The following is a 20,980-nucleotide window of genomic DNA, read 5'->3' as shown; positions in this document are numbered from 1 at the left end:
AGAATTTTATTTAATAAAGAAAGGTTTATACTATAATAAGTTAACAATGGATGAAGATAAAGCCACTCTGTTTGAGTAGCTTACAAGGTCAAACCCAACAGATTTTATTTTACTTTTTTTTTTTGATTGATAAAAATTTTTTTTACTGATCATGAAATAGACAAAAATAGAAATTAACATTGTTAAAAATGTAGAACTTATCCACATAGGCCTTGCCTTTCAAATTAAATATGATGTGTCTCTGAAAGAATGGTAAGAATATTACTCATCAAAAATAAAAATTAAAAGAATAGCAAAGGCATGTAAACACACAGATAACAAGCACTAAGATGCTTAAATTCAAAGCCACTATGACTTCTGGTTAGACAACCAATTCTTTAAAACAAGCCCATGCAAGAACAAGCGCGGTATAGAACCTTAGGACAAATGAAAGCTGTTTAAGGCTCCTTAATTGTGGAAAGAATATCCATATAACACCAATTCCCCCTTTTTCTCATAGGTAACAACTATTCCCAAATTTATACACAATGCGTAGTTCTCAACTATCATTAACATTAAATACAGCTTATAAGAAAGTCCTTAGTTTTCTGATATAACTGCTAAGCTCGGATTGAGCAAGAGCAAATTCTCCACAATGAATGGTCTCTCCAGTAATAGAAATGGCTGTCCGACCAATCCACCATATGTAGCTGATGAGACTCACCTATCGAAGTGAGATATTGTAACGTCAATGATGAGTTTTATGCCTTTTCTTTCATATTTAATACCATGAAGATGATATAAAAAGATTCTGCTCATATAGACAAGTCACTGAAATTAAAAACCAATAAATTAGTGACATACCAATTATGGTTGCTCCTTACAACAAATCATTTGCATTTCAAGCTGAAATTTCTCCTTCAATGGCTCCTTGACCTGCCACTTAACCCACCAAGGATCACTTTGAAGATTAAATATGTACTCAAAAATTTATATCTTCATTTTAGCAGGTAAAGCAACAATTACCATATGAAAAGGGTTCACTAAACAGAGGTGCAAGAATAATGACCCACCCTCTTATAGCAACAAGGACTAAATTAGGATTCCATAAGCCTTCGACTCCATAAATCCAGCATAACAAAATCTAGATTAAGAACACCTTACAAAAAGGCCCGATGATGTGGAAAAGCTTTCGACTATATATATATATATATTGGAAGATGAATAAAATTGCTATTATGCCCTGATGGGGTACACTGTTTAAGAAAAAAAAGGGGGGGGCACACTTTTTCAAGAATACACTCTATAGCAACTTAGCAAGTATCATGATTTCTTAAAGAAAGGAAAAAGATGCAGCACATATCCCAATATAGATGAAGGTCAACACAGGATCCACAAGAAATCTTGGAACTAAAATCCAACTATAGATGAAGCACGTACCCCAATACTCGTATAAAAGAAGTGCAGCCGACCATAAAAATTAACCAAGAAATATGCCAATGGAATTCCCAAAATCAGCCCAACTATTATTGAAAGAAAATTTCTATCTATAAGCCGGTGTGGATAACACACCTATTAAAGTGTTTGCATGATATAATTTGATTTGGAAGATAAATTTTGAAGTTTGGATCTTACAAATCAAATCTCACCATTTAAGTGATGTGGATGGCATGTTCTACACACCAATTTGATAATCGAATAACTCCTATTGAAAATCTCTCTTTACGTTATACTACTAGTGGTTTAATCTCTATAGATGTCATGTGCAAGTTTCAAATATATGAAGATCTTGCAATATTCCTGATGACCCAAGAATTAACCATGTATCTTGATGATATTAACAGCCGTCCCAAATGAGATTCTAAAAAATTAGGATATTGACAGCCTCTTTACTCCAACATTTTTCTTAACAAAGCATAAGCAGACATACCCATGGTTGTTGGCTCAGTGATGCAAATCTTGGATACATGGAGGGTATCATCATATAGGTTCATAATCTTTGATTTTTTCTTTTTGATAAGTAATGTAGGTTCAATTCTTGCCTGACAAAAAGTAAAGCACAAGGCAGACCACTGACAAAGATTAACCATGCAATCCTACAACTTCTTTTACAAACTATAAGTAACTGCCAAAGATAGGTTATAATTAAGATGGTGTTGCATGTGCAAAGGTGGTGGAGAGTCGGTAGATCATCTTCTCTTGCATTGTGATATAGCAAGATCTCTCTAGAATGAGGTATTTGCTCGACTGGATATGACCAGGGTTATGCCAAAAACCGTGGAGACTGTTTAACATAAGAGGCATGCAATCAATTAAAGCTATTTGGAAGATGATTGTGGCAGGAGCACAATGAGAGAACTTTCGAAGACCAAGAAAGATCGTTGGAGTATTAAAGTTTTATTTTTTAGAACTCTTCGTAGTTGGGCTATTGTTGTGGATTTTAATGGCATGGCCCTTCATGATTTTCTTGCCGCTAATGTGCCTACCTAGTTAGGGCATTAGAGTTCTATTTCTGGCTTTGCCATTCTTTGATCAATATAATTTGTTTATTTATAAAAAAGAAAAAAAAAAGTTATAATTAAGATGACAAAGATGATGATTTTTTGGTCTTTTTGTCGGTAAAGATGATGATATTAGTGATATTTTTTGTTTATAAGTGTCTAGTAATGATGATAACTATAATGTAATGAGCATGAAAAGTAACAATAATCAACATGAAAAGAAACGGCAACAACAACAATGGCGGGGATAAAATATCAAGATGCTTACCTCGAAGGTTAGACTTAAAACCACAGCTGGTCAAATGATTTGCTAGTGCCTCTCCTAACTGTTGTTGCCAGTTCTGTGTGACCTTGGCTTCAGATACAGGCCATACTATAGCTGTCTCTGTTACCAGGTTCACACTAGCAGATGACACTTGTGGCTGCCCAAATTTTTGTCAAGAAAAAATGAAGCACACAGATTTAGCTTACGGAATGGAGTAAATTTCTTGATTGTGACAAAGAAATAGGGAGAAACTCAACAAGAATAACAGATGCTCACATCTATTGACTACCTTATCGTGTGTTTTGGCTGGTGGTGGACACTAAGGAAGTGAAGGTGTAAAGTATGCTGAAGGGTGATGGGTTGTAATATAGGAACATGTGCATGAACCGAGTGGTTGCAATTCAAATAGACTTGTGAGACATGACTCCCATATGTTCGTTTACTCAATTCTTGGTAATTTACCATGGATGTTTAATCTCCCATATTTGATGGTAGATTAACTAACTAATTGCCCATAGAAGACACATAGTTGTGTTTCTATCCTATTTTGCTGCTTCGATTTTTCCTTGCCCGCTTGGGGGGGGGGGGGGGGGGGGGGGGGGGGGGGGGGGGGGGGGGGGATCTCCATTTCAAAATCATAAATTGTTAAATTCCACATACGCCAGAATCTCAAATCAAATTAAAATCCATTTTGATTCAACAAAATGCATCCCTTTTTTTTTATATAAGTAAGAACTTTATTGAATGAAACTAGGTGAAGCCCATGTACACAGGAAGAACACAAAAGAAGCACCTGATTACATTCTAGAAACCTGAAAAGAAAACAAAAACTCATGAACAAAATGCATCCTTTCATAAAACTTCTTTCATCTATAGTCGCAGATGTACAAAAAACTATCAATCAGAAAAATAAATTTGTCTACTGTCGCAGATGTACAAACAATTATCAAGTTAGAACAAGAAATTTAGTTTCTATGAGACACATTAGCAAGAAAAATAATTGTTCAAATTTCAGGTCTTGAACTTGGCAAAACCCGCCAAACATAAGCGGTCGATGACTCAAAACCCTAACGCATTGGCCTAGTAATCGATATAAAGAAAAGGAAACAAAACTCAAAACCAAATTCAACCAAAAAAAAAAACAGAACAAGATTTAACTTACTTGACTTTCTAGAATTCTTTTCACACTAGCTGCACATCCCCCACATGTCATCCCCTAGCATACAAGCACATAATAAAACCAACTAACCAAATAACCAAATAAACAAAAGAAAATAAAAACTAAATTAAGGGGGAGGGAGAGAGAGAGAGAGAGAGAGAGAGAGAGAGAGAGAGAGAGAGAGAGAGAGAGTTCATACTCCAACGTCCAGTATAATCACATCAGTCGAAAGCGCCAAGACCTCTTCAGATCCCCCAGAAACCAAGTTACTCTTAGCATCCCCACCGTCGGATCCATTCTCGCCGCCTCCGCCGCCTCCGTTCTCTCCACCAAACGTGCCACCATTCCCGCCACCAGAAGCGAAGGAAGAAGCGGAGCTCGACACGCACTCAGGACGGCTTCGTACAAGAGGCACCGCCACCGAGGCCCACAGGCTCGACGAAAGGAAACCGCGACTGCACCTGAGTTGGCGAGTCAGGTCTTGACTCGGAAGACACTGACTCAGAGGAGCCCCGCAAAGGCGACGGCGGCTTTGCGCTTTGGAGACGGTGAAGAGAGCTACCCTCCTCGTCGTCGTTACGGACAATGCGGACTCCATTTGAAGTAGACAGAGAGAGAGAGCCCCGGGGGGGGGCGGCCGCCGGGGGGGGGGGGGGGGTGGGGTTTTGGTATTTGGTGGAGGCTTCTCAACGGTAGCCTGTAGGATTGGAATATGCTTTTGTTCGAATTTACGATAGTACTTCTTTTGACAGCAAAATAAACAAAATAAAAATAAAAAAAAAAAAAAATTTAATTGCAAGCATAACTACATATCAATATATGTATCAATTTAATGTAATTAGTAAAAAATTAAATTTTATTAAAAATAGTGCTAATTTAAATTTTAAATATAAATGAATCAGTATTAGTACGCAAATTAATATGTGACTTTTCTTGTATGTAACAAAATTAAAAGAAATAAAAATAAGTAGGGTACACCAAATTGAGAAACCGGCTTCCACCGATAGAAACTAGCCACTGGATGCCAAAACTGGTAAAGAACTGGTCGGCGGGTGAGTTAAATATATAAGAACCGATGTCGTCCAGTTTGGTTTTGATTCTCCTATACGAAAAATCACTAAACCGGTCAACCGGTTCTTATATTTTTTGTTTTCTTTTTATACATTTATAGAAATGATGTCGTTTCACTTAAATCCGTATCATTTTGGGCCCTTTAACACTTAAAAAGTGAATGGCACCCGGCGTCGTTTCGTATTAGGGTAAAATCCCACATTCTCTTTTCTTCCTCGCCGTCACTCTCATCTCTAATTCCTTGCAAAGTCTCTCTCTCACCTCTGCTCTCTCTCTCACCCCTTCTCTCTCACTCAAATGCTTTAGTCTTTCAACTCTTACACTCATAGTCACAACCTTGCAAGCAGGCCGTAACCACCACCTCCTCCCCTTCTATCTCACAAGGTAGGAAATGAGTTCTCTATAAGTGATTCATGACTTATTTTTGTTCATTCAATTTTGTTTTGTTGAGTTTTGTTGGTTATTTGGTGAATTTGTGTGTGAGTTTTGTGAATTTGATAAAGTGTTTTGTAGATTTGGTTAGTGAATCTGAAATGAGGAAACTAATTCCCAAACTGTTGAATCGATCAACGCCAGCCGATCAAACTCTGGCCGGTTCTCTTACCCCATGTCGATCGGGTTTTGGTTGAGAATAAAGATTTTTTCATGTGTCAATGGGGTTTCAGTTTGGGTCCGAAACCAACACTGACTCCTTCCGTGTTCACCCCTACAAATAAATAGAAGGGTGCTTACCGTGCTTTAGTAAATTTGAACACACGCATTTTGTAGAATTTATAAGTGAAGTATTTTCTTTTTCTTGACGTTACTTTGGTTTTCTTAAAAAATAACAAATAAAAACGTGATTGAAATAAATTACTCATTTTAATAGGAGTTTGATCGTTTTATCCAAAATTTTATTTCATTTTTATTCTCAAAACATAAATTTTTAGGACTAGTTTGAGTGTTGAAATGTACTGGAATCAACTTAGTTCAGTTTAATTTTAAGCTGCGTCTAACATCCAAATACAACTCTTAAATTATTAAATTCATTGCAATTTAAAACCTCCTTACATGTAGGACTCACGATATTTTTTAACTACACATTTTTACACGTAGGATCTAAACCTTTTTCAATTTATCATAAATAGTACCAAATTTATGTTAACAATTAAACATATCTAAAACTCATCTTATATTGATCCTATAGAACTCACTTCAATATCTCAACTCATTATTATTCATAAAGAATTCAACTCAATTAAGCTCAACTTAACATCCAAATGTAACCTTAGAGTCTATCGGTATAAAGTTTTGTTTGGCTTTTGATGTGGAATGGGAATTGACTTTTTTTTTTTTCTCGACTAAATTGATTTTCTTTTTTATTAAATTGGTTGTACATTGAGATTGCGTAAATAAATAAATGTGTAAATTGATACATGCACACGTGAGCATTGTGTTGTTGAGTTTCTTTCATTTGTATACTGTTCAACTGTTGTGAAGATCAAAGCTGCTACGTACAACCAGTTATGCACAACCATTGGGAAATCGAGTTTGCCACTTCATTGTTTGATAAAATCGAGTTTGCCACGTTATCTCCAACTCTAGTTAAAATATTACGTCTTCCTAAACTGAACCATGGTTAGTAAATAAGCTTATGTTAGCTTTTAGAAAAACTCTACTTGCACACGGGGTGGGGGAATCCCCGCGTACACGTACAGTCACGTGTTATAATGAAACGATCTGTTTCATTATCAAACGTTTTAGTTGAAATTTAAAATGCAGCTGATCCACAACTCCTTCGGTTTTCCACAACTCCTTCAGTTTGAAATCTTCCTGAATTGAAGAGTGTGAAGAAGACACATAGAAAAGAACCACAAAGACTGCCTCTCATCTTTCTCTCATTCGCATCTGAAACCTCATCCTCTTCTAATTTTTTTTAATTCATCTCATCTGAAACGCAACACCCATCTCGTATACCTACGGAACAGTTTTCTTGAGGTCTTCAAAGCACTCTCTCTCTCTCTCTCTCTCTCTCTCTCTCTCTCTCTCTCTCTCTCTCTCTCTCTCTCTCTCTCTCTCTCTCTCTCTCTCTCTCTCTCTCTCTCTCTCATTTGTGCTTTCTTTTTTGTTGTGTCTATGATTTTTATCCGAAACTTCCATATTTTCATTACAAATCTCAAGACCCATATTATCTTACACTTTCGCGTTCATTTGTTTCAGAAAAATCAAAGCTTTGATGTAAATATGGAGGAAGAAGAAGGTTTCAGTGAGTTGGGTTAATCATGTTTATTTTGTAGAGGAGGGAGAGAGTGAGAAAGTGAAGTAAAAAAATAAAATAAAAAAAGAAGTGAAAGACCTATGGTTGCCGTATATTGATATATAAGTTAAAGATAAGGCTGAGTGGTATTGTAACAGCCTGCTAGAAATTTAATTGTGAAATTTCTATTAGCTTTAGGAACCTCGTGAAGACCCCATAAGTTTTCACAAATCTATTAATCGTATAGGTTTTAGTTTAACCACATAGTTAGTATTATTATTTACTATGGTATCTGAAGTGTGTTTTTTATTATTGGAGATAGTTAGAAGTGTCAAAATGTATTATGATTTGTGCCATTAGACTCAGAGAGTTATTTAAGGTCTTATGGCGCAATAACACTTTTTCATATTTTCAGATGAAACGTCTGCTCAAAACTGTAGATATTATTGAATAAAAATATCTTGAGCTAATTTTTGTAGATATTATTGGATAAAAATATTTTAAACTAATTTTGTGGATATTATTGAATAAAAATATTTTAAACTAATTTTGTGGATATTATTGGGTAAGAGAGTCCTACACTTAACTCTCACTCCAGTCTCATATCTTCCATATCTCATCCATAAGTATCTCCAGCCACCCCTCCCCACGAAATTATCTTCATTTATACTTTCCATTAAAAGAATATCAAACACTCTCTCTCGGACAGCTTTTAGGAGTTCTTTTGCACGCCCATTTTGAAGCTTTTGTAAGTGTTTTATCATAAAATCTCCTTCATATAAGTTGTTTCTTTTTTAGTCTAGTTTACGTGAATATCTTATTTATCCTATTTGAAGATCATTTGGTCAGTCAAATATTATGTAAACTATAGAAAGGTCATTCTGAAAGATAAACTGGAGAATATGTTATAGTTTGAAATTTTTGACCAAGCTAATAGATAGATATTGGTCCGAAATTTTTATGGAGTATTGTTAACATGTATATATGACTATTGGTTGAGTATTTTTTCATGATTAAAGGTTTTGATGAAATATTTTCTTAGATTTATAAACTTAGAAACTGGAAGAGGAAAAACAGTTTCTGTTTTGAGAAAGTTTAACTCTTTGGTGGTCTAAACCTATTCCAATGACTTTGATAATTTTATTGGAGGATCATAAGCATCTTATATGCATGTTATATTATTATTTTGAAGATATTTGATGTTAGTTTCAAAGATATGAAATTTTATGCAAAGAGATATTCAGATAAGCCAAAGTGTGGATGTTCTTGGCTAAATTTATGTTTTGGTTAATTTTTAACCATGTGATCTTGAATTAGAAGTTTATATATATTTTAGGATATATTTTTAAACCATGTGATAGTTTGGTTTGAAAATCACATCTTTATAAGTCATAGATCAAAAGGTTAATCAAAACAAGTTAGAAACAAAAATCAATGGAAATAGCATATGGGAATTTCGGCCCTATGGAGTTTTAAATAGTTGTGATTAATTTTAAATTTTTCTAAATTGATATTTGAGTTAAGGATAAAATTTACATGAGACGTGTAAATTTTGGTGACTTTTGGAGGTAGTATGCAAAATCCTTAAGTTATGGGTAAAACGGTCATTTTCCTACATGTAGAGAGTAAAATAGAAATTTTATTCTTTAAGTTAGTATTTTTCATATTTCAAGTTATTAGTGATTTAATGCTAACTTTTAGAATCACTAATTACAGTTTCTCGTGATTGCGCTTGAGGTTTTATAAGAAACGCGGAGATCGAGGTAAGTTAGCTTTTAACTTACTAGCAGTCTACTGTGTATATGTGCTAAGTAAAGGAACTACAGTGTATGTATGTGTGTTATAATATATGTCATGTTAAATATGTTGTTTATTATATGTTATGTCATGTTACGAAATATTTCTATCTTAAGTTGGTCATGTATTTCAAGTTATGTTCAAGTCACGTTATGTTACGTCAGGGCTTCAGTCCATTCGTATTCCAGTCACATTTCATCTTGATTACTTATATATGGGGTCACAACAATTGTGACGCATACACTACGTGAGACACAACAATTGTGACACATAGAATATATGAGGCCACAACAACTGTGGAGTATGTATTTACACATAGAATACATGGGGCCACAACAACTATGGAGTATGTATTTTTCATGTTAAGTCAAGTTTGTGTAAAATACATGGGGCCACAACAACTGTGGAGTATGTATTTACACGTAGAATACATGGGGCCACAACAACTGTGGAATATGTTTTTTTCATGTTAAGTCAAGTTTCAGAACAAGTTCATGATAAGTTAAGTTTCATATCATGTTCATGTTAATTCAAGTTTCAGAGCAAGTTCATGCTAAGTCAAGTTTCAGATCAAGTTCATATCAAGTCAAGTTCAGTTCATGTTTTAATTTAAGTTATGTCAATTATGCTATGTTGTACGCCAGGTTATGCTTTAATTACTTATGAATTTGATTATGCATTTATGCTTTTACTGTCATCCATGCATCATTAGCTTGTGTGGAAGTTTTTTGTTAACTTACTGAGATTTGTAATCAAATATCACTTTGGTAGTCCCAACTACCAATCCTCCCGAATGGTAGATCTTGTTACAGAACCTGAAGGATAATCAGGAGCTGATCAACTAGACACAGTTGACTAAGCGACGGTGCGACGTCAATGTTAATATAGTAGTTAACGTAAATTACTACTTGTACGATGGAGTTGCATCTCTAGTACTTTTTAGATCATAACCATTTTGGACTAGTGTTGTGATATGTTCAATGAGTCTTTATGTATGAAGTATGTTTTAAGCATTTGGGATATTTTCAATTTGGTGCATAGTATTGCTAAAGAAAAAAATTATCCGCTGTAAATATTGTATAATATTATATGCATGTTAGGAACATAGTATCTTATATGTCATGAACGAGGGCAGGTAACCTTGTATTGCATGTCTCGACGCTTCAAATGTCTGTTCGATCCCAAAAGGAATTTGGGGGCGTCACAGGTATACTGCCACATCAGCGATTCCTCCAAAGGTACCCAATGATGGGTACCTATAGCAAAGCTCTTTCAGTTTTTATTACTTTATCTCACTGTTCGTTCAATTCTTCTTTCTGTATGCATGATAGATAGATAGATAAGTGTGAGCTGTGAAGCGGCCACCGATTGGGACCTCTGTGCTAAACATTCAAAGTTTTTTATTCAGAATTTTCTTGCAAGAGTTTCTGCTAAACATTAACGGTTTTTTCGTCGTTTTGGACTCTAGTTTTTTAGTTCGATGCTGTGACTTGCCCTGATTTTTGAATAACGAAGTAAGTTTTAAGAGATAGTTTGTAACCAGAGGGTAAAATGGTACATTTCTCTTGAAATACGAGCTTTGAATAAAAACTTTGACCATTTATTTGAGCTCCAGTATTGAAAACCCTACAATGAGGAGAGTATAGCCATGTCTGTGTGTTTGATTCGTTGTAGAAGAATGGTGGAGTTGAAGAATTCATCACCTACAGTCTTTACAACTTTTCGAGCAATTTATGTTTTATAGATTTGAAGGTTTTGGCGAAGGAGAAGGGAAGTAACAGTTTTATCATCAGGGAGAATGAGGTAGAAGAAGAAAAAGAAATGGGAAACAACTCGTTTTGGGCATCATCAGAAAACAACGTAGTTTAATTTTGCTATGTTGGACTCGGCTCCCTGCGACTCCCTGGTTGGTTGCCTATAGACTTTTTCTAAAGAGTTTTGCTATGTACAAGTAAAGTTGCGTACTAATTTACGTATCAATACTGATTCTTTCATATTTAAAATTTAAATTAGCACTGTTTTTAATAAAATCTACTTTTTGACTACTCACATTAGATTGGTGTATATATTAGTACACCTTTATACTTGCAACTAGATTTTTCCTTTTCCAAAACAGCTCAACCCACATTCTCCCTTTGATTAAATTGCTTTACCATATACTTGTTTATTGGGACAAAAACATTTTGTAAAATTTATAAGTGAAAAAAAAATTAAGTATTTTTTTCTTTATCATCATTATATATGATTTTTTTTTTTTAATTTTCGAGAGAATGTGGGAATATAAATAAAATAGAATCTTGAATAAACAACCAAACTCCTATTAAAACTCTGTTTAATAAGAGTTTAAACAAATACTTAATAAGAGTCTAGTTGTTTTATTTAAAACTCTTTTTCATTTCTATCCCCATTTTTTCTCAAAAACCAAACTAAAATTGTTGGAGTTTATCAGTATAAAGTTTTGTTTGGCTTTTAATGTGGAATCGAGTTGTATTTTTTTTGGGCTTAATTGAATTGGTTGTTCATTGAGATTGTAGTGTTGTTGAGTTTCTTTACTTTGTGTATTACTCTTTTGTTTTGGCTTCTCTTTCTTTTATTTTCCCTTTGAGCTAATTTCTGTTGTACTTACTTTGTTCAATCTCTCTTCTCTCTTTGATTAAAATGCTTTACCATCTCCTTGTTTATGGTTAAAACAAACACATTTTGTGTATTTATAAGTGAAAAGAAACTGAAATATTTTCTCTTTATCATTTTTTTGCTTAATTGAATTGGTTGTACATTAAGATTGCAGAAATAGATAAATGTGCAAGTTGATACATGCGCCTGTGATCGTCGTGTCGTGGAGTTTATTTCCTTTTGAGTTTTGTTTTGCACTAAAAATTTGCAAGAAAAATGTAAATCTTGACAATCGAAACATGTTTTCTACAATACAATTCAAGTGAAAAAAAAAAATGAATCACTCTGTTTTGCAATTACTTTAATTTGTTGAGTTAGGTAACCTTTCTAGATTCTAGCACAACTATTTATTTTATAATGACAATTTATGAGTGTCTGAGAAGGATATACCCATACCTTGAGCTTTAAGGAATACATAATTATTGATCTTTTTATCTTTAAATAAGAGTATTGCTATTCAATCATATGAAATTTATTGTTCTAATAATTATTTTGACATGACACCATTATGTAGTGACTTGAGATTTATTAAAATAAAAATATACAAAAAAATATATTCGAACTAAAACGGCATCACAAAATATAAAAAGAAAAAAACTGAAATTCTAGATTTCTTATATTCTTTTTGTGTTTATGTTTTGTAATTTTTAATAAATCATGTAGCATCACATATTAGTATCACCATACCATATCACTTTCATGTTCATGTCAAGAAAGTCATTTGAACAAAATTTCAATAACTTTATTCATGTTTAAAATTCTAAGAGGCTGCGAGATGAATACAGATAACAAAAGCTACCAAGCTGTCTGAAATGAAAAATAATATTAAGTAAATATAAAATTTATATAAAAATAAATTAATTTTTAATAAAAAATTTTATTATTTTTAAAAATAATTATACGATAATTGCTTACTACGTACTTAAATATGATTACCCTTACGAAACTACTGCTCGCCTTGCCACTTGACGTGGCAGCCACGTCATTGATTATTTGGTATATTGCTATTTATAAGTTCTATATACCATATATTTTTTATTTTTTATTTTTTAAATATTTTTTACATTTATTTTTTTTAAATAATTTAATTTTTATTTATTTATTATTCATATATTAAATATTTGATAAAATAAAAAAATAAAAAAATTTTAGAAAATGGATGGTGTGGGGGTGTATGGGGGTTATGTATAGAATTTTTCAAAAAAACAAACAATGCAAAAGCCCATCGCTCGTCCCGTCCCCGAGCATTTGGTTCCTGAGCGGCCTGAGCTGTTGAAACCCTAGGTATTGTGATTCTGTACAAGCAGCCAGACCTCGGACGAAGCCACAGGCGATACTTCCGTCCAAGCGTTATTGGCGTCCCGAGCATAACTTGAATTTCCTCTTTCTTTCTTTACAAAGACCTCGCTCTCTCTCTCCTCTGCTTTCTTGTTCCGTGTTCAGAGTCCGGTATCTTTTCTAAATACAAATTCCAAAGTGAGAGTTTCTTTAGCCTTTTGAAAAAGAACTTAAATTTTATAGCAAATATGAATGCTGTCTACAGTCATGCTCAAGGCACTCAAATTTTACCAGTCACTTGCCAGTTTATAACAAAACCTCTTTCTTCGTTTAATCAACTGTTTAGTGGCTGCAAGATTCTTTACGTTAATAAATTTCATGAGGGTATTTCATCAGAGTGGAGTTTGTTTGGTTCTAGGTGCACTTATGGAACTCACTTTAAACTTCTAAAATTACCATTTTTGATCATTCAATTACTGACTTCATTCACAAAATGAGAATTGATTAGAGCTAAGATATATCATGAACCTATTGAATTAAGTAGCCCAAATCACTTTATTGTGTAATTTAATAGTTATGAGTTGTAGCTTACTTAGTCAACAATCAGGATAACTTTGTTATTTTGATTGATATAAATGGATAAGCATCTTCTACCCCATCATCTAACAAAAGAATGTGTTGTTTGCAGAGACTAGATTGTTAAAGAAAAAAGGATGGCCAATGTTCATTTCACGAATTGCCCTATCGAGTTTATCATGCCGCCTTCTTCTAACAATGTCAGAGATATTTCCATCAAAATCATCCCTTCTGCAACAAAGGTACTTTATAAGGCACCGTTCTATTTCCTCAGTTGTTCACATTATGTTTCTTGTAAACTCTCAGGTTTCTATTTTTTTGTATAACCGATTTTTCTTTTTTCTATTATCAAAGAAGAAAATGATTTGGTAGGCACAATGACGGAGCTTCAGAATTTTTTTTATGCACACTTTATTGCTTTGGTTTTCAGCCATTGTATTTGATGGAAACCATGCTCCTGACTTTTTGTCTCTAATCTAGAATGTATTTAGGTGTTCTTTTGTATGCTTTATGTGTACATGGGCTATGCCTATTTCATTTATATCAATATAATTTACTTCTTACGTATAAAAAAAAAAAGGAAGAAAATGATTTTTCTCTATGCTTCTAATGGACAGCCTGAGATCAAGAGGATTTTAGAACTAGTACATGGATGTGAAGTTGAGAAGGTACGGACGCTAAATATGAAAGGAAAGAAGAAGATGCTAGGGGGGCGCTTGGTTGCTAGACCAGATTACAAGAAGGCCTATGTAACTCTAAAGAATCCTTTATCTTTCTCACATTCCTATCCAGTCCATTTAGTTGAAGATGAGAGGAAGAGCATAAATGTGAAGCCAAAGCTAGCATCATTAAGGAGTGAGAAATCTCCCTCACTTGACAGCAAGAGAGTTGCACTGTGACGCCTGAGAAACAATCAAGTTAGTAAGGCAGCAGTGGCATGCATGCTGATCTACACAGTTGGGTTTCTGAGTTATCATACAGCTCAAAGCATTTTCAGAGGTGGTTAGGCTCTTAAGGAAGATGTTTCTTCGGTTTTGTAGGGTAGATTACCTTTTTTACATGTTGTAAAAGGATAAATACCCATTATTTTTGCATGATTACTCATGTGGAAGACAGTAAGCTCATTGCTTCAGGCAATTATGATTTTCGGAAAAGATTTGCTTATGTTGTCTGCTTAAGGCATCTCTTTCTATTAGGGTTATTCATGCTTGATTACTTATATCAAAGAGACTACGATTGTTGCTTTGGCTGACAATGATGGTTCTTGACTTTTTGTTTACACTTAAAATTCATACATATATACACATATGAAGTTTTCATTTGTAATGTGATATATGGGTGTTTTTAGTCTTTTCTTATTACATCCTCGGAATAAGATGGTTGAAGGAGGGAAGAGATCAAAACTCTCCACAAGATTACATATCCATGATATAGGAGTATGGTCCGGTGGAAGTGGACGGAGAAGAATTTGGTTTCAAATATAAAAAATGCATGTACGTAGAAATAAAACTGGCATGCGCTAGAAGGAGGGCTCGAACCTCCGACCTTGTGGTTAACAGCCACACGCTCTAGCCAACTGAGCTATTCCAGCTTTGTTTCTACAGCACAGAATTTATTTACATAGCTTTTCCTAATTTTCCTCTGCACTACTGGCCTCATCGATCAACGCTTGGGAACACCGTAGCAGTTTATTTTGGAAGACGAGGCGTTTGAGTCCAATTTCAACACGAACTTAATCAAAGCCATACTCATGTTCAAAGAACTCATCTATCCAGTCTACCGCCAGACATAAAGTTTGAATAGCTTTGGATAAAGATTACCATGTTCGGATATAATCCTCCAGTTTCTTTTCTATCGTGTTGGGTGGTTGAGTACTATCATCTTTGTAAGAAGTGAGAACAATTGCAAGCATCTCGGATTTCATTCTTGCAGTGGACCTCGATTTTTGCCTAGAAATGAAGATAGACTATAGTAAACTCACTTCAGGTTAACAGCTCTTTCACGGTCAGTCAATGCAACTTTAAGAGCCGCTACCCAAAGATCCCGCATGCTCATTTACTCGTGATAAAATAAGACTCGACTCCGGAAGGAAATGATTGCAACTATTCATCACTCACCGCGCTAAACCGAACAATATCTCCAATAAATATTCATTCTATATGTTAATTGTATGAAACGGAGATGCATTCGAATGAACTTACAAAAATGAACGACATGCTTCACAGACCCAACTGAAACATGGAATTGCAGAAACCCATATGCTAGAAAAGCTGCAACTAAATTCAACCAAATTTCAATTTGAAATCCACATACTTCAACTCATCTCATATATCTAAGAGTGCTCCTGTACACACAAATCCTCATAATATTCAGTAGCAGATTATGTTGACAAATTATATATAATGTTTATTTGAATCTTCAAGAAAATACATCTTAATGATAACCAAGAGGGGCTGGTGCCTCTCTCAATTCCTTTCCCTGAAAGTGAACGTCCTGCAAAAAAATACGTGGTCAAAACCCAAATACAATTAGTAGAATAAAAGAATCGCACTTAAGAGCAAAAGAAAATTAAGAGCATGGTTGTTCTCAGTGACAAGAACCAAAGAAGATAATAGATAAGTTACCACGAGACAACCCCCCCACCCCAGACCGAACCTGCAATTTTTAAGTGAGGCACTCAAAGCAGTTGAGCTACGTAGGTACCTTTCCCTCTAGTCTTAGCTATTTGTAGGTCAATTGAACCTGCTTTCAGTCAAACCTAGGACAAGAAATCAGTGATGATTCGATATGCATCCAGGTCACAGGCTTTACATACGTTTCATTCCATATTTGTCATTTCTATTTGCCCATCTTATTGCCAGCAAACGTGGAATATTATAAAATTACAGAAAAAGAGAGGTCCACTACATAAAATGTAGGTCATGGTAAAAAGATTGAGAAACAAAAATAAAAATAAAAACAAAACAAAACAAAACAAAGAAACTCAGTGAGAAAGATCATTTTTGCCTCATTGACTGCGTGCCAATCCTATTGCTTCAGGGTAATTGCTGAGAGGCCTCAACTGAAAGATGCCACTAGATTTCCTAACTCCTAGAGTGTTAAAGATGCTGATCAGAGTTGTGTGCAATTCAGTTCATAGAGTACGGGGGATTTTGTTCCCTTAGAGACATGCTAAATGTGTGCACCAATGGTGTCCAGTAAAAAAAACTTTGAATAATCTTAATCATTTCTTTACAACAACAAAAAAAAAAATCAGTTGAAAGCATGCAGATAGTCAATCAGAGACCAAAAAAAAAACAAAAATGTAACACTTAATGATGACCCGATAAAGGGCCATTTATTATTAAAGTTCTAAATGTTGTATGAAATATATCCAGCAAAGAAAAGAACTGATATATAGGCACTATATAACGATGATTGTAATGACAAACTCAAACTTTGCGAAGTACATAATTTTCTCATAGTCCAAGTAGCAGCTACTAATTATAAAAATTCAAAAGAGAAAAATTTATCAAAAAAAAAGAAAAAAGAAAAAACAATTCAAAAGAGAGGAGAAAAAAAAAAAAAAAGTAGGAGGAAAGATGTGAAACACAATGCTATGACAATATGACTAGATCGAAAGTTTTACTTGTAGACATATTTGGATGCAAAATAATATGTTCCAAAAGAAACTCTTTTTAAGTAATATTAGAGCATGACAAGATTTTGGAACAGATAGATTTGCATCAATACTCTCATATCGTTGTCATTTTGCATCACTACAAATTTCCTCGTCATTTTTTTTATAAGTAAATTTCCTCGTCATTTTATCACTGAAACAGTGATTTTTTTCCAAAAGTGCTATGTAACATCAAGTAATGGACATATATAGACTGGAAAATTAAACATTATGACATTCTAGGTAACTAGATACATTCAGAAAGATAAATATGAGTATGCAATGTTGTTAACAAGTAAAGAGCATGATCAAGGAAAAGGCAAGCAGTACTCACAGCAGCAAAATGGTTAACATCCCGATGGTGAGCTTCATCAGCACGGATGACAGTTATAACATCTTTTAGAGTTGAATCCTTGGGCAACCTCCAATAGTCTATAGCAATAGCAGGAGCTGGAACATTTTCAATATTACCATTCTCAATATCCTTCAAATACTCTGTATACGAGTGTATAGCCTCCTCCTCCAGGTAACCAACAATTCTATGGGCTAGTTTTGGTGAGAGTAGATAAACAACAAAGAAGGAATTGAAGAAAACTCCCTGCACAGTAAGGACCAGCAGCCTTTCATACCATTTGGGTTTAACAAGTTCCACCATGGTCATTAGGTGCATCCTCTCGTTCTCTGCTTCTTCAAGCAGAGCTTTGACCCAACCGCCACTATGCTGGAACTTGCGGAGAGACCTTAGGTGCAGCAGCATTCCTCCAACCATACCAGGAACAGCTGCCACTGTTTCCAGCATCATTGCACGGCACCCATACCGTCTCTGCAAAAAATTTTACAAACTGAAATCAAATTCACGTATATTTTGGCAGCAACATCAAGAACCACTAAAGGTTGCCAGCAGATGCTGTCAGCATAAAAGAGCAGTTGAACTTCTTCATATTGGCATATTTATTGAAAAGTAGAGATATCTGACATAAAATTAGTTCTTTCAACATTTTTTTTTTTATTTTTAGTTTTTAAATTTATTCTTTATTTTGGAAGGAATAGAATTGAGTGAATATTATTGTTAATTATTAAATAATATGCTATTCCCAGCAGGAAAATAAATTTTATTTGAAGAAATTATTCTTCACTTTGAGGATAAGTACAGATAATAAAGTAACCAAGCGAATAGAATGGCTATTTGACAGTAGAGATATAAATGAGCACCTAAAGTTGATGAGAACAGGCAACTAAAAGAAACCTTAACGAACTTTCTTGACAAAATGAACAGCTCAAACTGACGACTGCATGCAAAAGTTTATAAAAAAATAAAAAAATAGAGGTATATCATTGTTTACACAATTTTCTAAAGTTATGTGACTGCAAGAAGAAGGTACAGGGTGAGACATTTTTTCCATATATAAACATCCACCAATTAAGAAAAGAAAAATATCCAGCTCTATTGATGACCAGAACCCAACAAATCAAAAGGCTAACTTACCTGGAAAAATATATCCGTTGGAATTCTAAGAATTTTCACCGTCCTGTAAGCAAATTTGTCCAAAAAAGCCTTTGGCACATGGTGTTTTTTCAAATCTATTGACAAGTCTGCCTCATAAGAGTCCCATGGCTACAACAAAAATGAAGTAACAATTAGTATGTAGACACTATAGAAAACTTTCCGAGAGTTTTATGTCACATAAACTCACGAGATAGGCACTGGTAAAATAATGCACAAACTGGTTGATGAGTATCCTTTAGTTCTTACTCAGAAACTAAAGTGTACTGGTACACCTATAAGTACTGTGAGTTGATCGTTTTCCTCTCTAATATCTCATGGCCAATGGAGTAGGAGAGACAAATTAAAAACAGAACAAGTTCCCGTGATAATTCACCGGAATTCAATACCAAAAGAGCATAAAACCATCTAACCGTCGCACATACACAACAAGAATATAGAGCAACAAATGAATACCGAAACTTATCATAAATTTAATTTAGGACAATATCGACTGAAAGAGTAAGAGGTATACACTGGAAACATCGATTCAATCTTTAAAGATTACTGAGAATGTCGTTACCATGAAACAATTCCAAGGCCAGTCAGTCCCATCCTCTCTCTTGATTTTCTGCCGCGACGTCCCCCAGTAGCTCGAAACCACCGCGGCCTTGTCGATCTTCTCCGATTCCACTCCTTCCTCTCTGTCTATCTCCTTCTTCTCCGCCAAGGTGGTGGTCGTGGGCCCCGGCGTCACCGAGCTCATCATTCTGGTCCTGTAAAGGCCACCAAGTGCACTCGCACTCTGGTGGTTCCTCGCCAGTCCCACGGTCTCCAACGGATTCACCCTCAAGGCCATCGAAAGGCCTCGGCGGCTGTGATTACAGCCGTCGATGAGGCCTCGCATCAAACTCCTCGCCACGAACCGGTTCATCTTTGACCAGCAAGGAAACGGAAGGTTCCGGATAACGATTTAGATCTCTTTTTGCAACTTTTTGGTGTACGATTGTTGGTGACAGATCGGGTTTTGCCGTGGGAGAAGGGTTGGCGTCTGCTAGAAGAGTTAAGTAAGAGCGGAGAAGTCGGAGACAAAAATGAGTGGTTATGATCCTGTGTTCCGCGATCTGTAGGTGTGCTTCTAGTGGTGTGCTTTATTGGCCGTTGTTTGAGATTCGAGGATGATTTGGACGGCCAGGATAATGGGCAACTTGGAGGGAAATTGTACGGTACAATTAACTGTTTGGAATTGAGTTTAAAGAGTAGTTATTTTAACTGTTTAAAAATAATTTTAAAGAAAAAATTGATATATTCAATAAATTTATAAAAAGTGTTTTAATTATTTAAAAAATTAAAAATCTACTTTTTAAAAAATATTAAATTAAAATTTTTATCAAGAAATTCTTGCAGCTAAATGTATATTTTTAAAAAACTAATATAACTAAAATAGTATTTAAGATACATATTTATCAAATAATAAACAATTTTTAAAATATAAAATTTATTATTTAAATTATAAATATTAAAATTATAAGATATATTTTTTTACCATAATCTAAAAGGCTTTGCTATATACAGTCGGCATACAGTCGGTTGTACGGAATGAATAAAAAAAATTATAAAATTTTTTTTTTATATCTAGAAAGACCTACATGAAAAAAAATTTATTTTTTATAATTTTTTTTATATAAGTCTCGTATTAATTTATTTTTTTATAATTAACTGTACATTAACTATATCTGCCGACTGAAAAAAATATTTCTCCAATCTAAAACATACACAAGTTTAGAATGCAACGTTGGATCGGGGGGGGGGGGGGGTTGGGTTAACCCCCGATAAAGATTCTCTACTGATGCTAAAATGTACCTTCGTTCTCACTTGGTCGTATTTTGACCATAACTTGTCGCTATGCGTTGGCCACGATGCGTAAGAAGAAACCGCCAGGAAATGGCCTATCGTGTCAACGCCGTTGTGGACCTGACAATAAACTTTTTCCTGCGATCATGCGTGGTCGGTCGGCCCGGAAATTGTAATAAATGAAAAGTCAAACCAACCATTCAATGGAATTGACATTTTGCGCTCATCATTAAAATCTAACTGGTAAAGATTGTACAAAGTTACGTAATTTCCATCCATCTCAACGCATAAATCAAGGTATGATTTTATTTTTATTTTTTTTGTAATTTGGGCATGCAATGCATAAAAAATATAGTTTTTCTTTATTAATTACCTTACAAGTGAAGGTGAAAGCCAAGGAAGTAAATAAAAAATAAGAACAATAACCATATAGTGAGGTTTCTTTAGTAG

The 20,980-nt window shown here is 34.5% G+C and overlaps 3 protein-coding genes and 1 non-coding gene across 9 annotated transcripts; 1 reads left to right on the top strand and 3 right to left on the bottom strand.

Moving 5' to 3' along the window:
- Positions 1–315: 315 nt before the first annotated feature.
- On the bottom strand, positions 316–4,548 carry LOC122308984 (copper-transporting ATPase PAA1, chloroplastic-like). Of its 3 annotated transcripts, none has more exons than XM_043122283.1 (5): positions 4,104–4,548; positions 3,908–3,961; positions 2,749–2,902; positions 844–921; positions 316–703 (listed from the first exon to the last, which is right to left on the bottom strand). In XM_043122283.1, the coding sequence occupies exons 1-4, from the start codon at positions 4,500–4,502 to the stop codon at positions 881–883; spliced, it is 648 nt and encodes a 215-aa protein (XP_042978217.1). In that variant the 5' UTR covers positions 4,503–4,548; the 3' UTR covers positions 316–703; positions 844–880. The 3 variants fall into 3 exon arrangements, with proteins under 3 accessions (XP_042978217.1, XP_042978218.1, XP_042978219.1); XM_043122284.1 differs by having other exon boundaries at positions 844–915; XM_043122285.1 differs by lacking the exon at positions 3,908–3,961.
- Positions 4,549–12,868: 8,320 nt separating this feature from the next.
- Positions 12,869–14,790, top strand: LOC122310643 (50S ribosomal protein L23-like). 4 transcript variants are annotated; one of them, XM_043124726.1, is made up of 3 exons: positions 12,869–12,965; positions 13,648–13,777; positions 14,153–14,790. In XM_043124726.1, exons 2-3 carry the CDS (start codon positions 13,673–13,675, stop codon positions 14,432–14,434), a joined length of 387 nt encoding a protein of 128 aa, XP_042980660.1. In that variant the 5' UTR covers positions 12,869–12,965; positions 13,648–13,672; the 3' UTR covers positions 14,435–14,790. The 4 variants fall into 4 exon arrangements, with proteins under 4 accessions (XP_042980660.1, XP_042980659.1, XP_042980658.1 ...); XM_043124725.1 differs by having other exon boundaries at positions 12,878–13,130; XM_043124724.1 differs by having other exon boundaries at positions 12,878–13,157.
- A 262-nt stretch (positions 14,791–15,052) lies between these two features.
- On the bottom strand, positions 15,053–15,126 carry TRNAN-GUU. The gene has a single exon. It is a non-coding gene; the product is annotated as a tRNA-Asn (tRNA).
- Positions 15,127–15,794: 668 nt separating this feature from the next.
- On the bottom strand, positions 15,795–19,765 carry LOC122310642 (ubiquinol oxidase, mitochondrial). Its single transcript, XM_043124722.1, has 4 exons — positions 19,260–19,765; positions 18,680–18,808; positions 17,528–18,016; positions 15,795–16,028 (listed from the first exon to the last, which is right to left on the bottom strand). Exons 1-4 carry the CDS (start codon positions 19,608–19,610, stop codon positions 15,969–15,971), a joined length of 1,029 nt encoding a protein of 342 aa, XP_042980656.1. The 5' UTR covers positions 19,611–19,765; the 3' UTR covers positions 15,795–15,968.
- Positions 19,766–20,980: the final 1,215 nt, after the last annotated feature.

The sequence above is a fragment of the Carya illinoinensis genome, chromosome 5, assembly GCF_018687715.1.
Source record: "Carya illinoinensis cultivar Pawnee chromosome 5, C.illinoinensisPawnee_v1, whole genome shotgun sequence".
Classification (NCBI taxonomy): Eukaryota; Viridiplantae; Streptophyta; class Magnoliopsida; order Fagales; family Juglandaceae; genus Carya; species Carya illinoinensis.
The sequence above is the reverse complement of the archived record's forward strand: the minus strand, read 5'-3'. Positions and strand labels throughout refer to the sequence as shown.

What these genes read in the sequence shown, in the direction of transcription:
- LOC122310642 (XM_043124722.1), bottom strand. Translation starts at nt 19,610, where the DNA reads ATGAACCGGTTCGTGGCGAGGAGTTTGATGCGAGGCCTCATCGACGGC. An exon ending in CAACGGATATATTTTTCCAG is followed by an intron (nt 18,017 to 18,679) that starts GTAAGTTAGCCT and finishes AATTTTTTGCAG; the next exon opens with AGACGGTATGGGTGCCGTGC. An exon ending in ATGTTAACCATTTTGCTGCT is followed by an intron (nt 16,029 to 17,527) that starts GTGAGTACTGCT and finishes ATTTTTTTGCAG; the next exon opens with GACGTTCACTTTCAGGGAAA.
- LOC122308984 (XM_043122283.1), bottom strand. Translation starts at nt 4,502, where the DNA reads ATGGAGTCCGCATTGTCCGTAACGACGACGAGGAGGGTAGCTCTCTTC. An exon ending in TGATTATACTGGACGTTGGA is followed by an intron (nt 3,962 to 4,103) that starts GTATGAACTCTC and finishes CTTGTATGCTAG; the next exon opens with GGGATGACATGTGGGGGATG. An exon ending in AAAGAATTCTAGAAAGTCAA is followed by an intron (nt 2,903 to 3,907) that starts GTAAGTTAAATC and finishes AAATTTGGGCAG; the next exon opens with CCACAAGTGTCATCTGCTAG.
- LOC122310643 (XM_043124726.1), top strand. Translation starts at nt 13,673, where the DNA reads ATGGCCAATGTTCATTTCACGAATTGCCCTATCGAGTTTATCATGCCG. An exon ending in TCATCCCTTCTGCAACAAAG is followed by an intron (nt 13,778 to 14,152) that starts GTACTTTATAAG and finishes TCTAATGGACAG; the next exon opens with CCTGAGATCAAGAGGATTTT.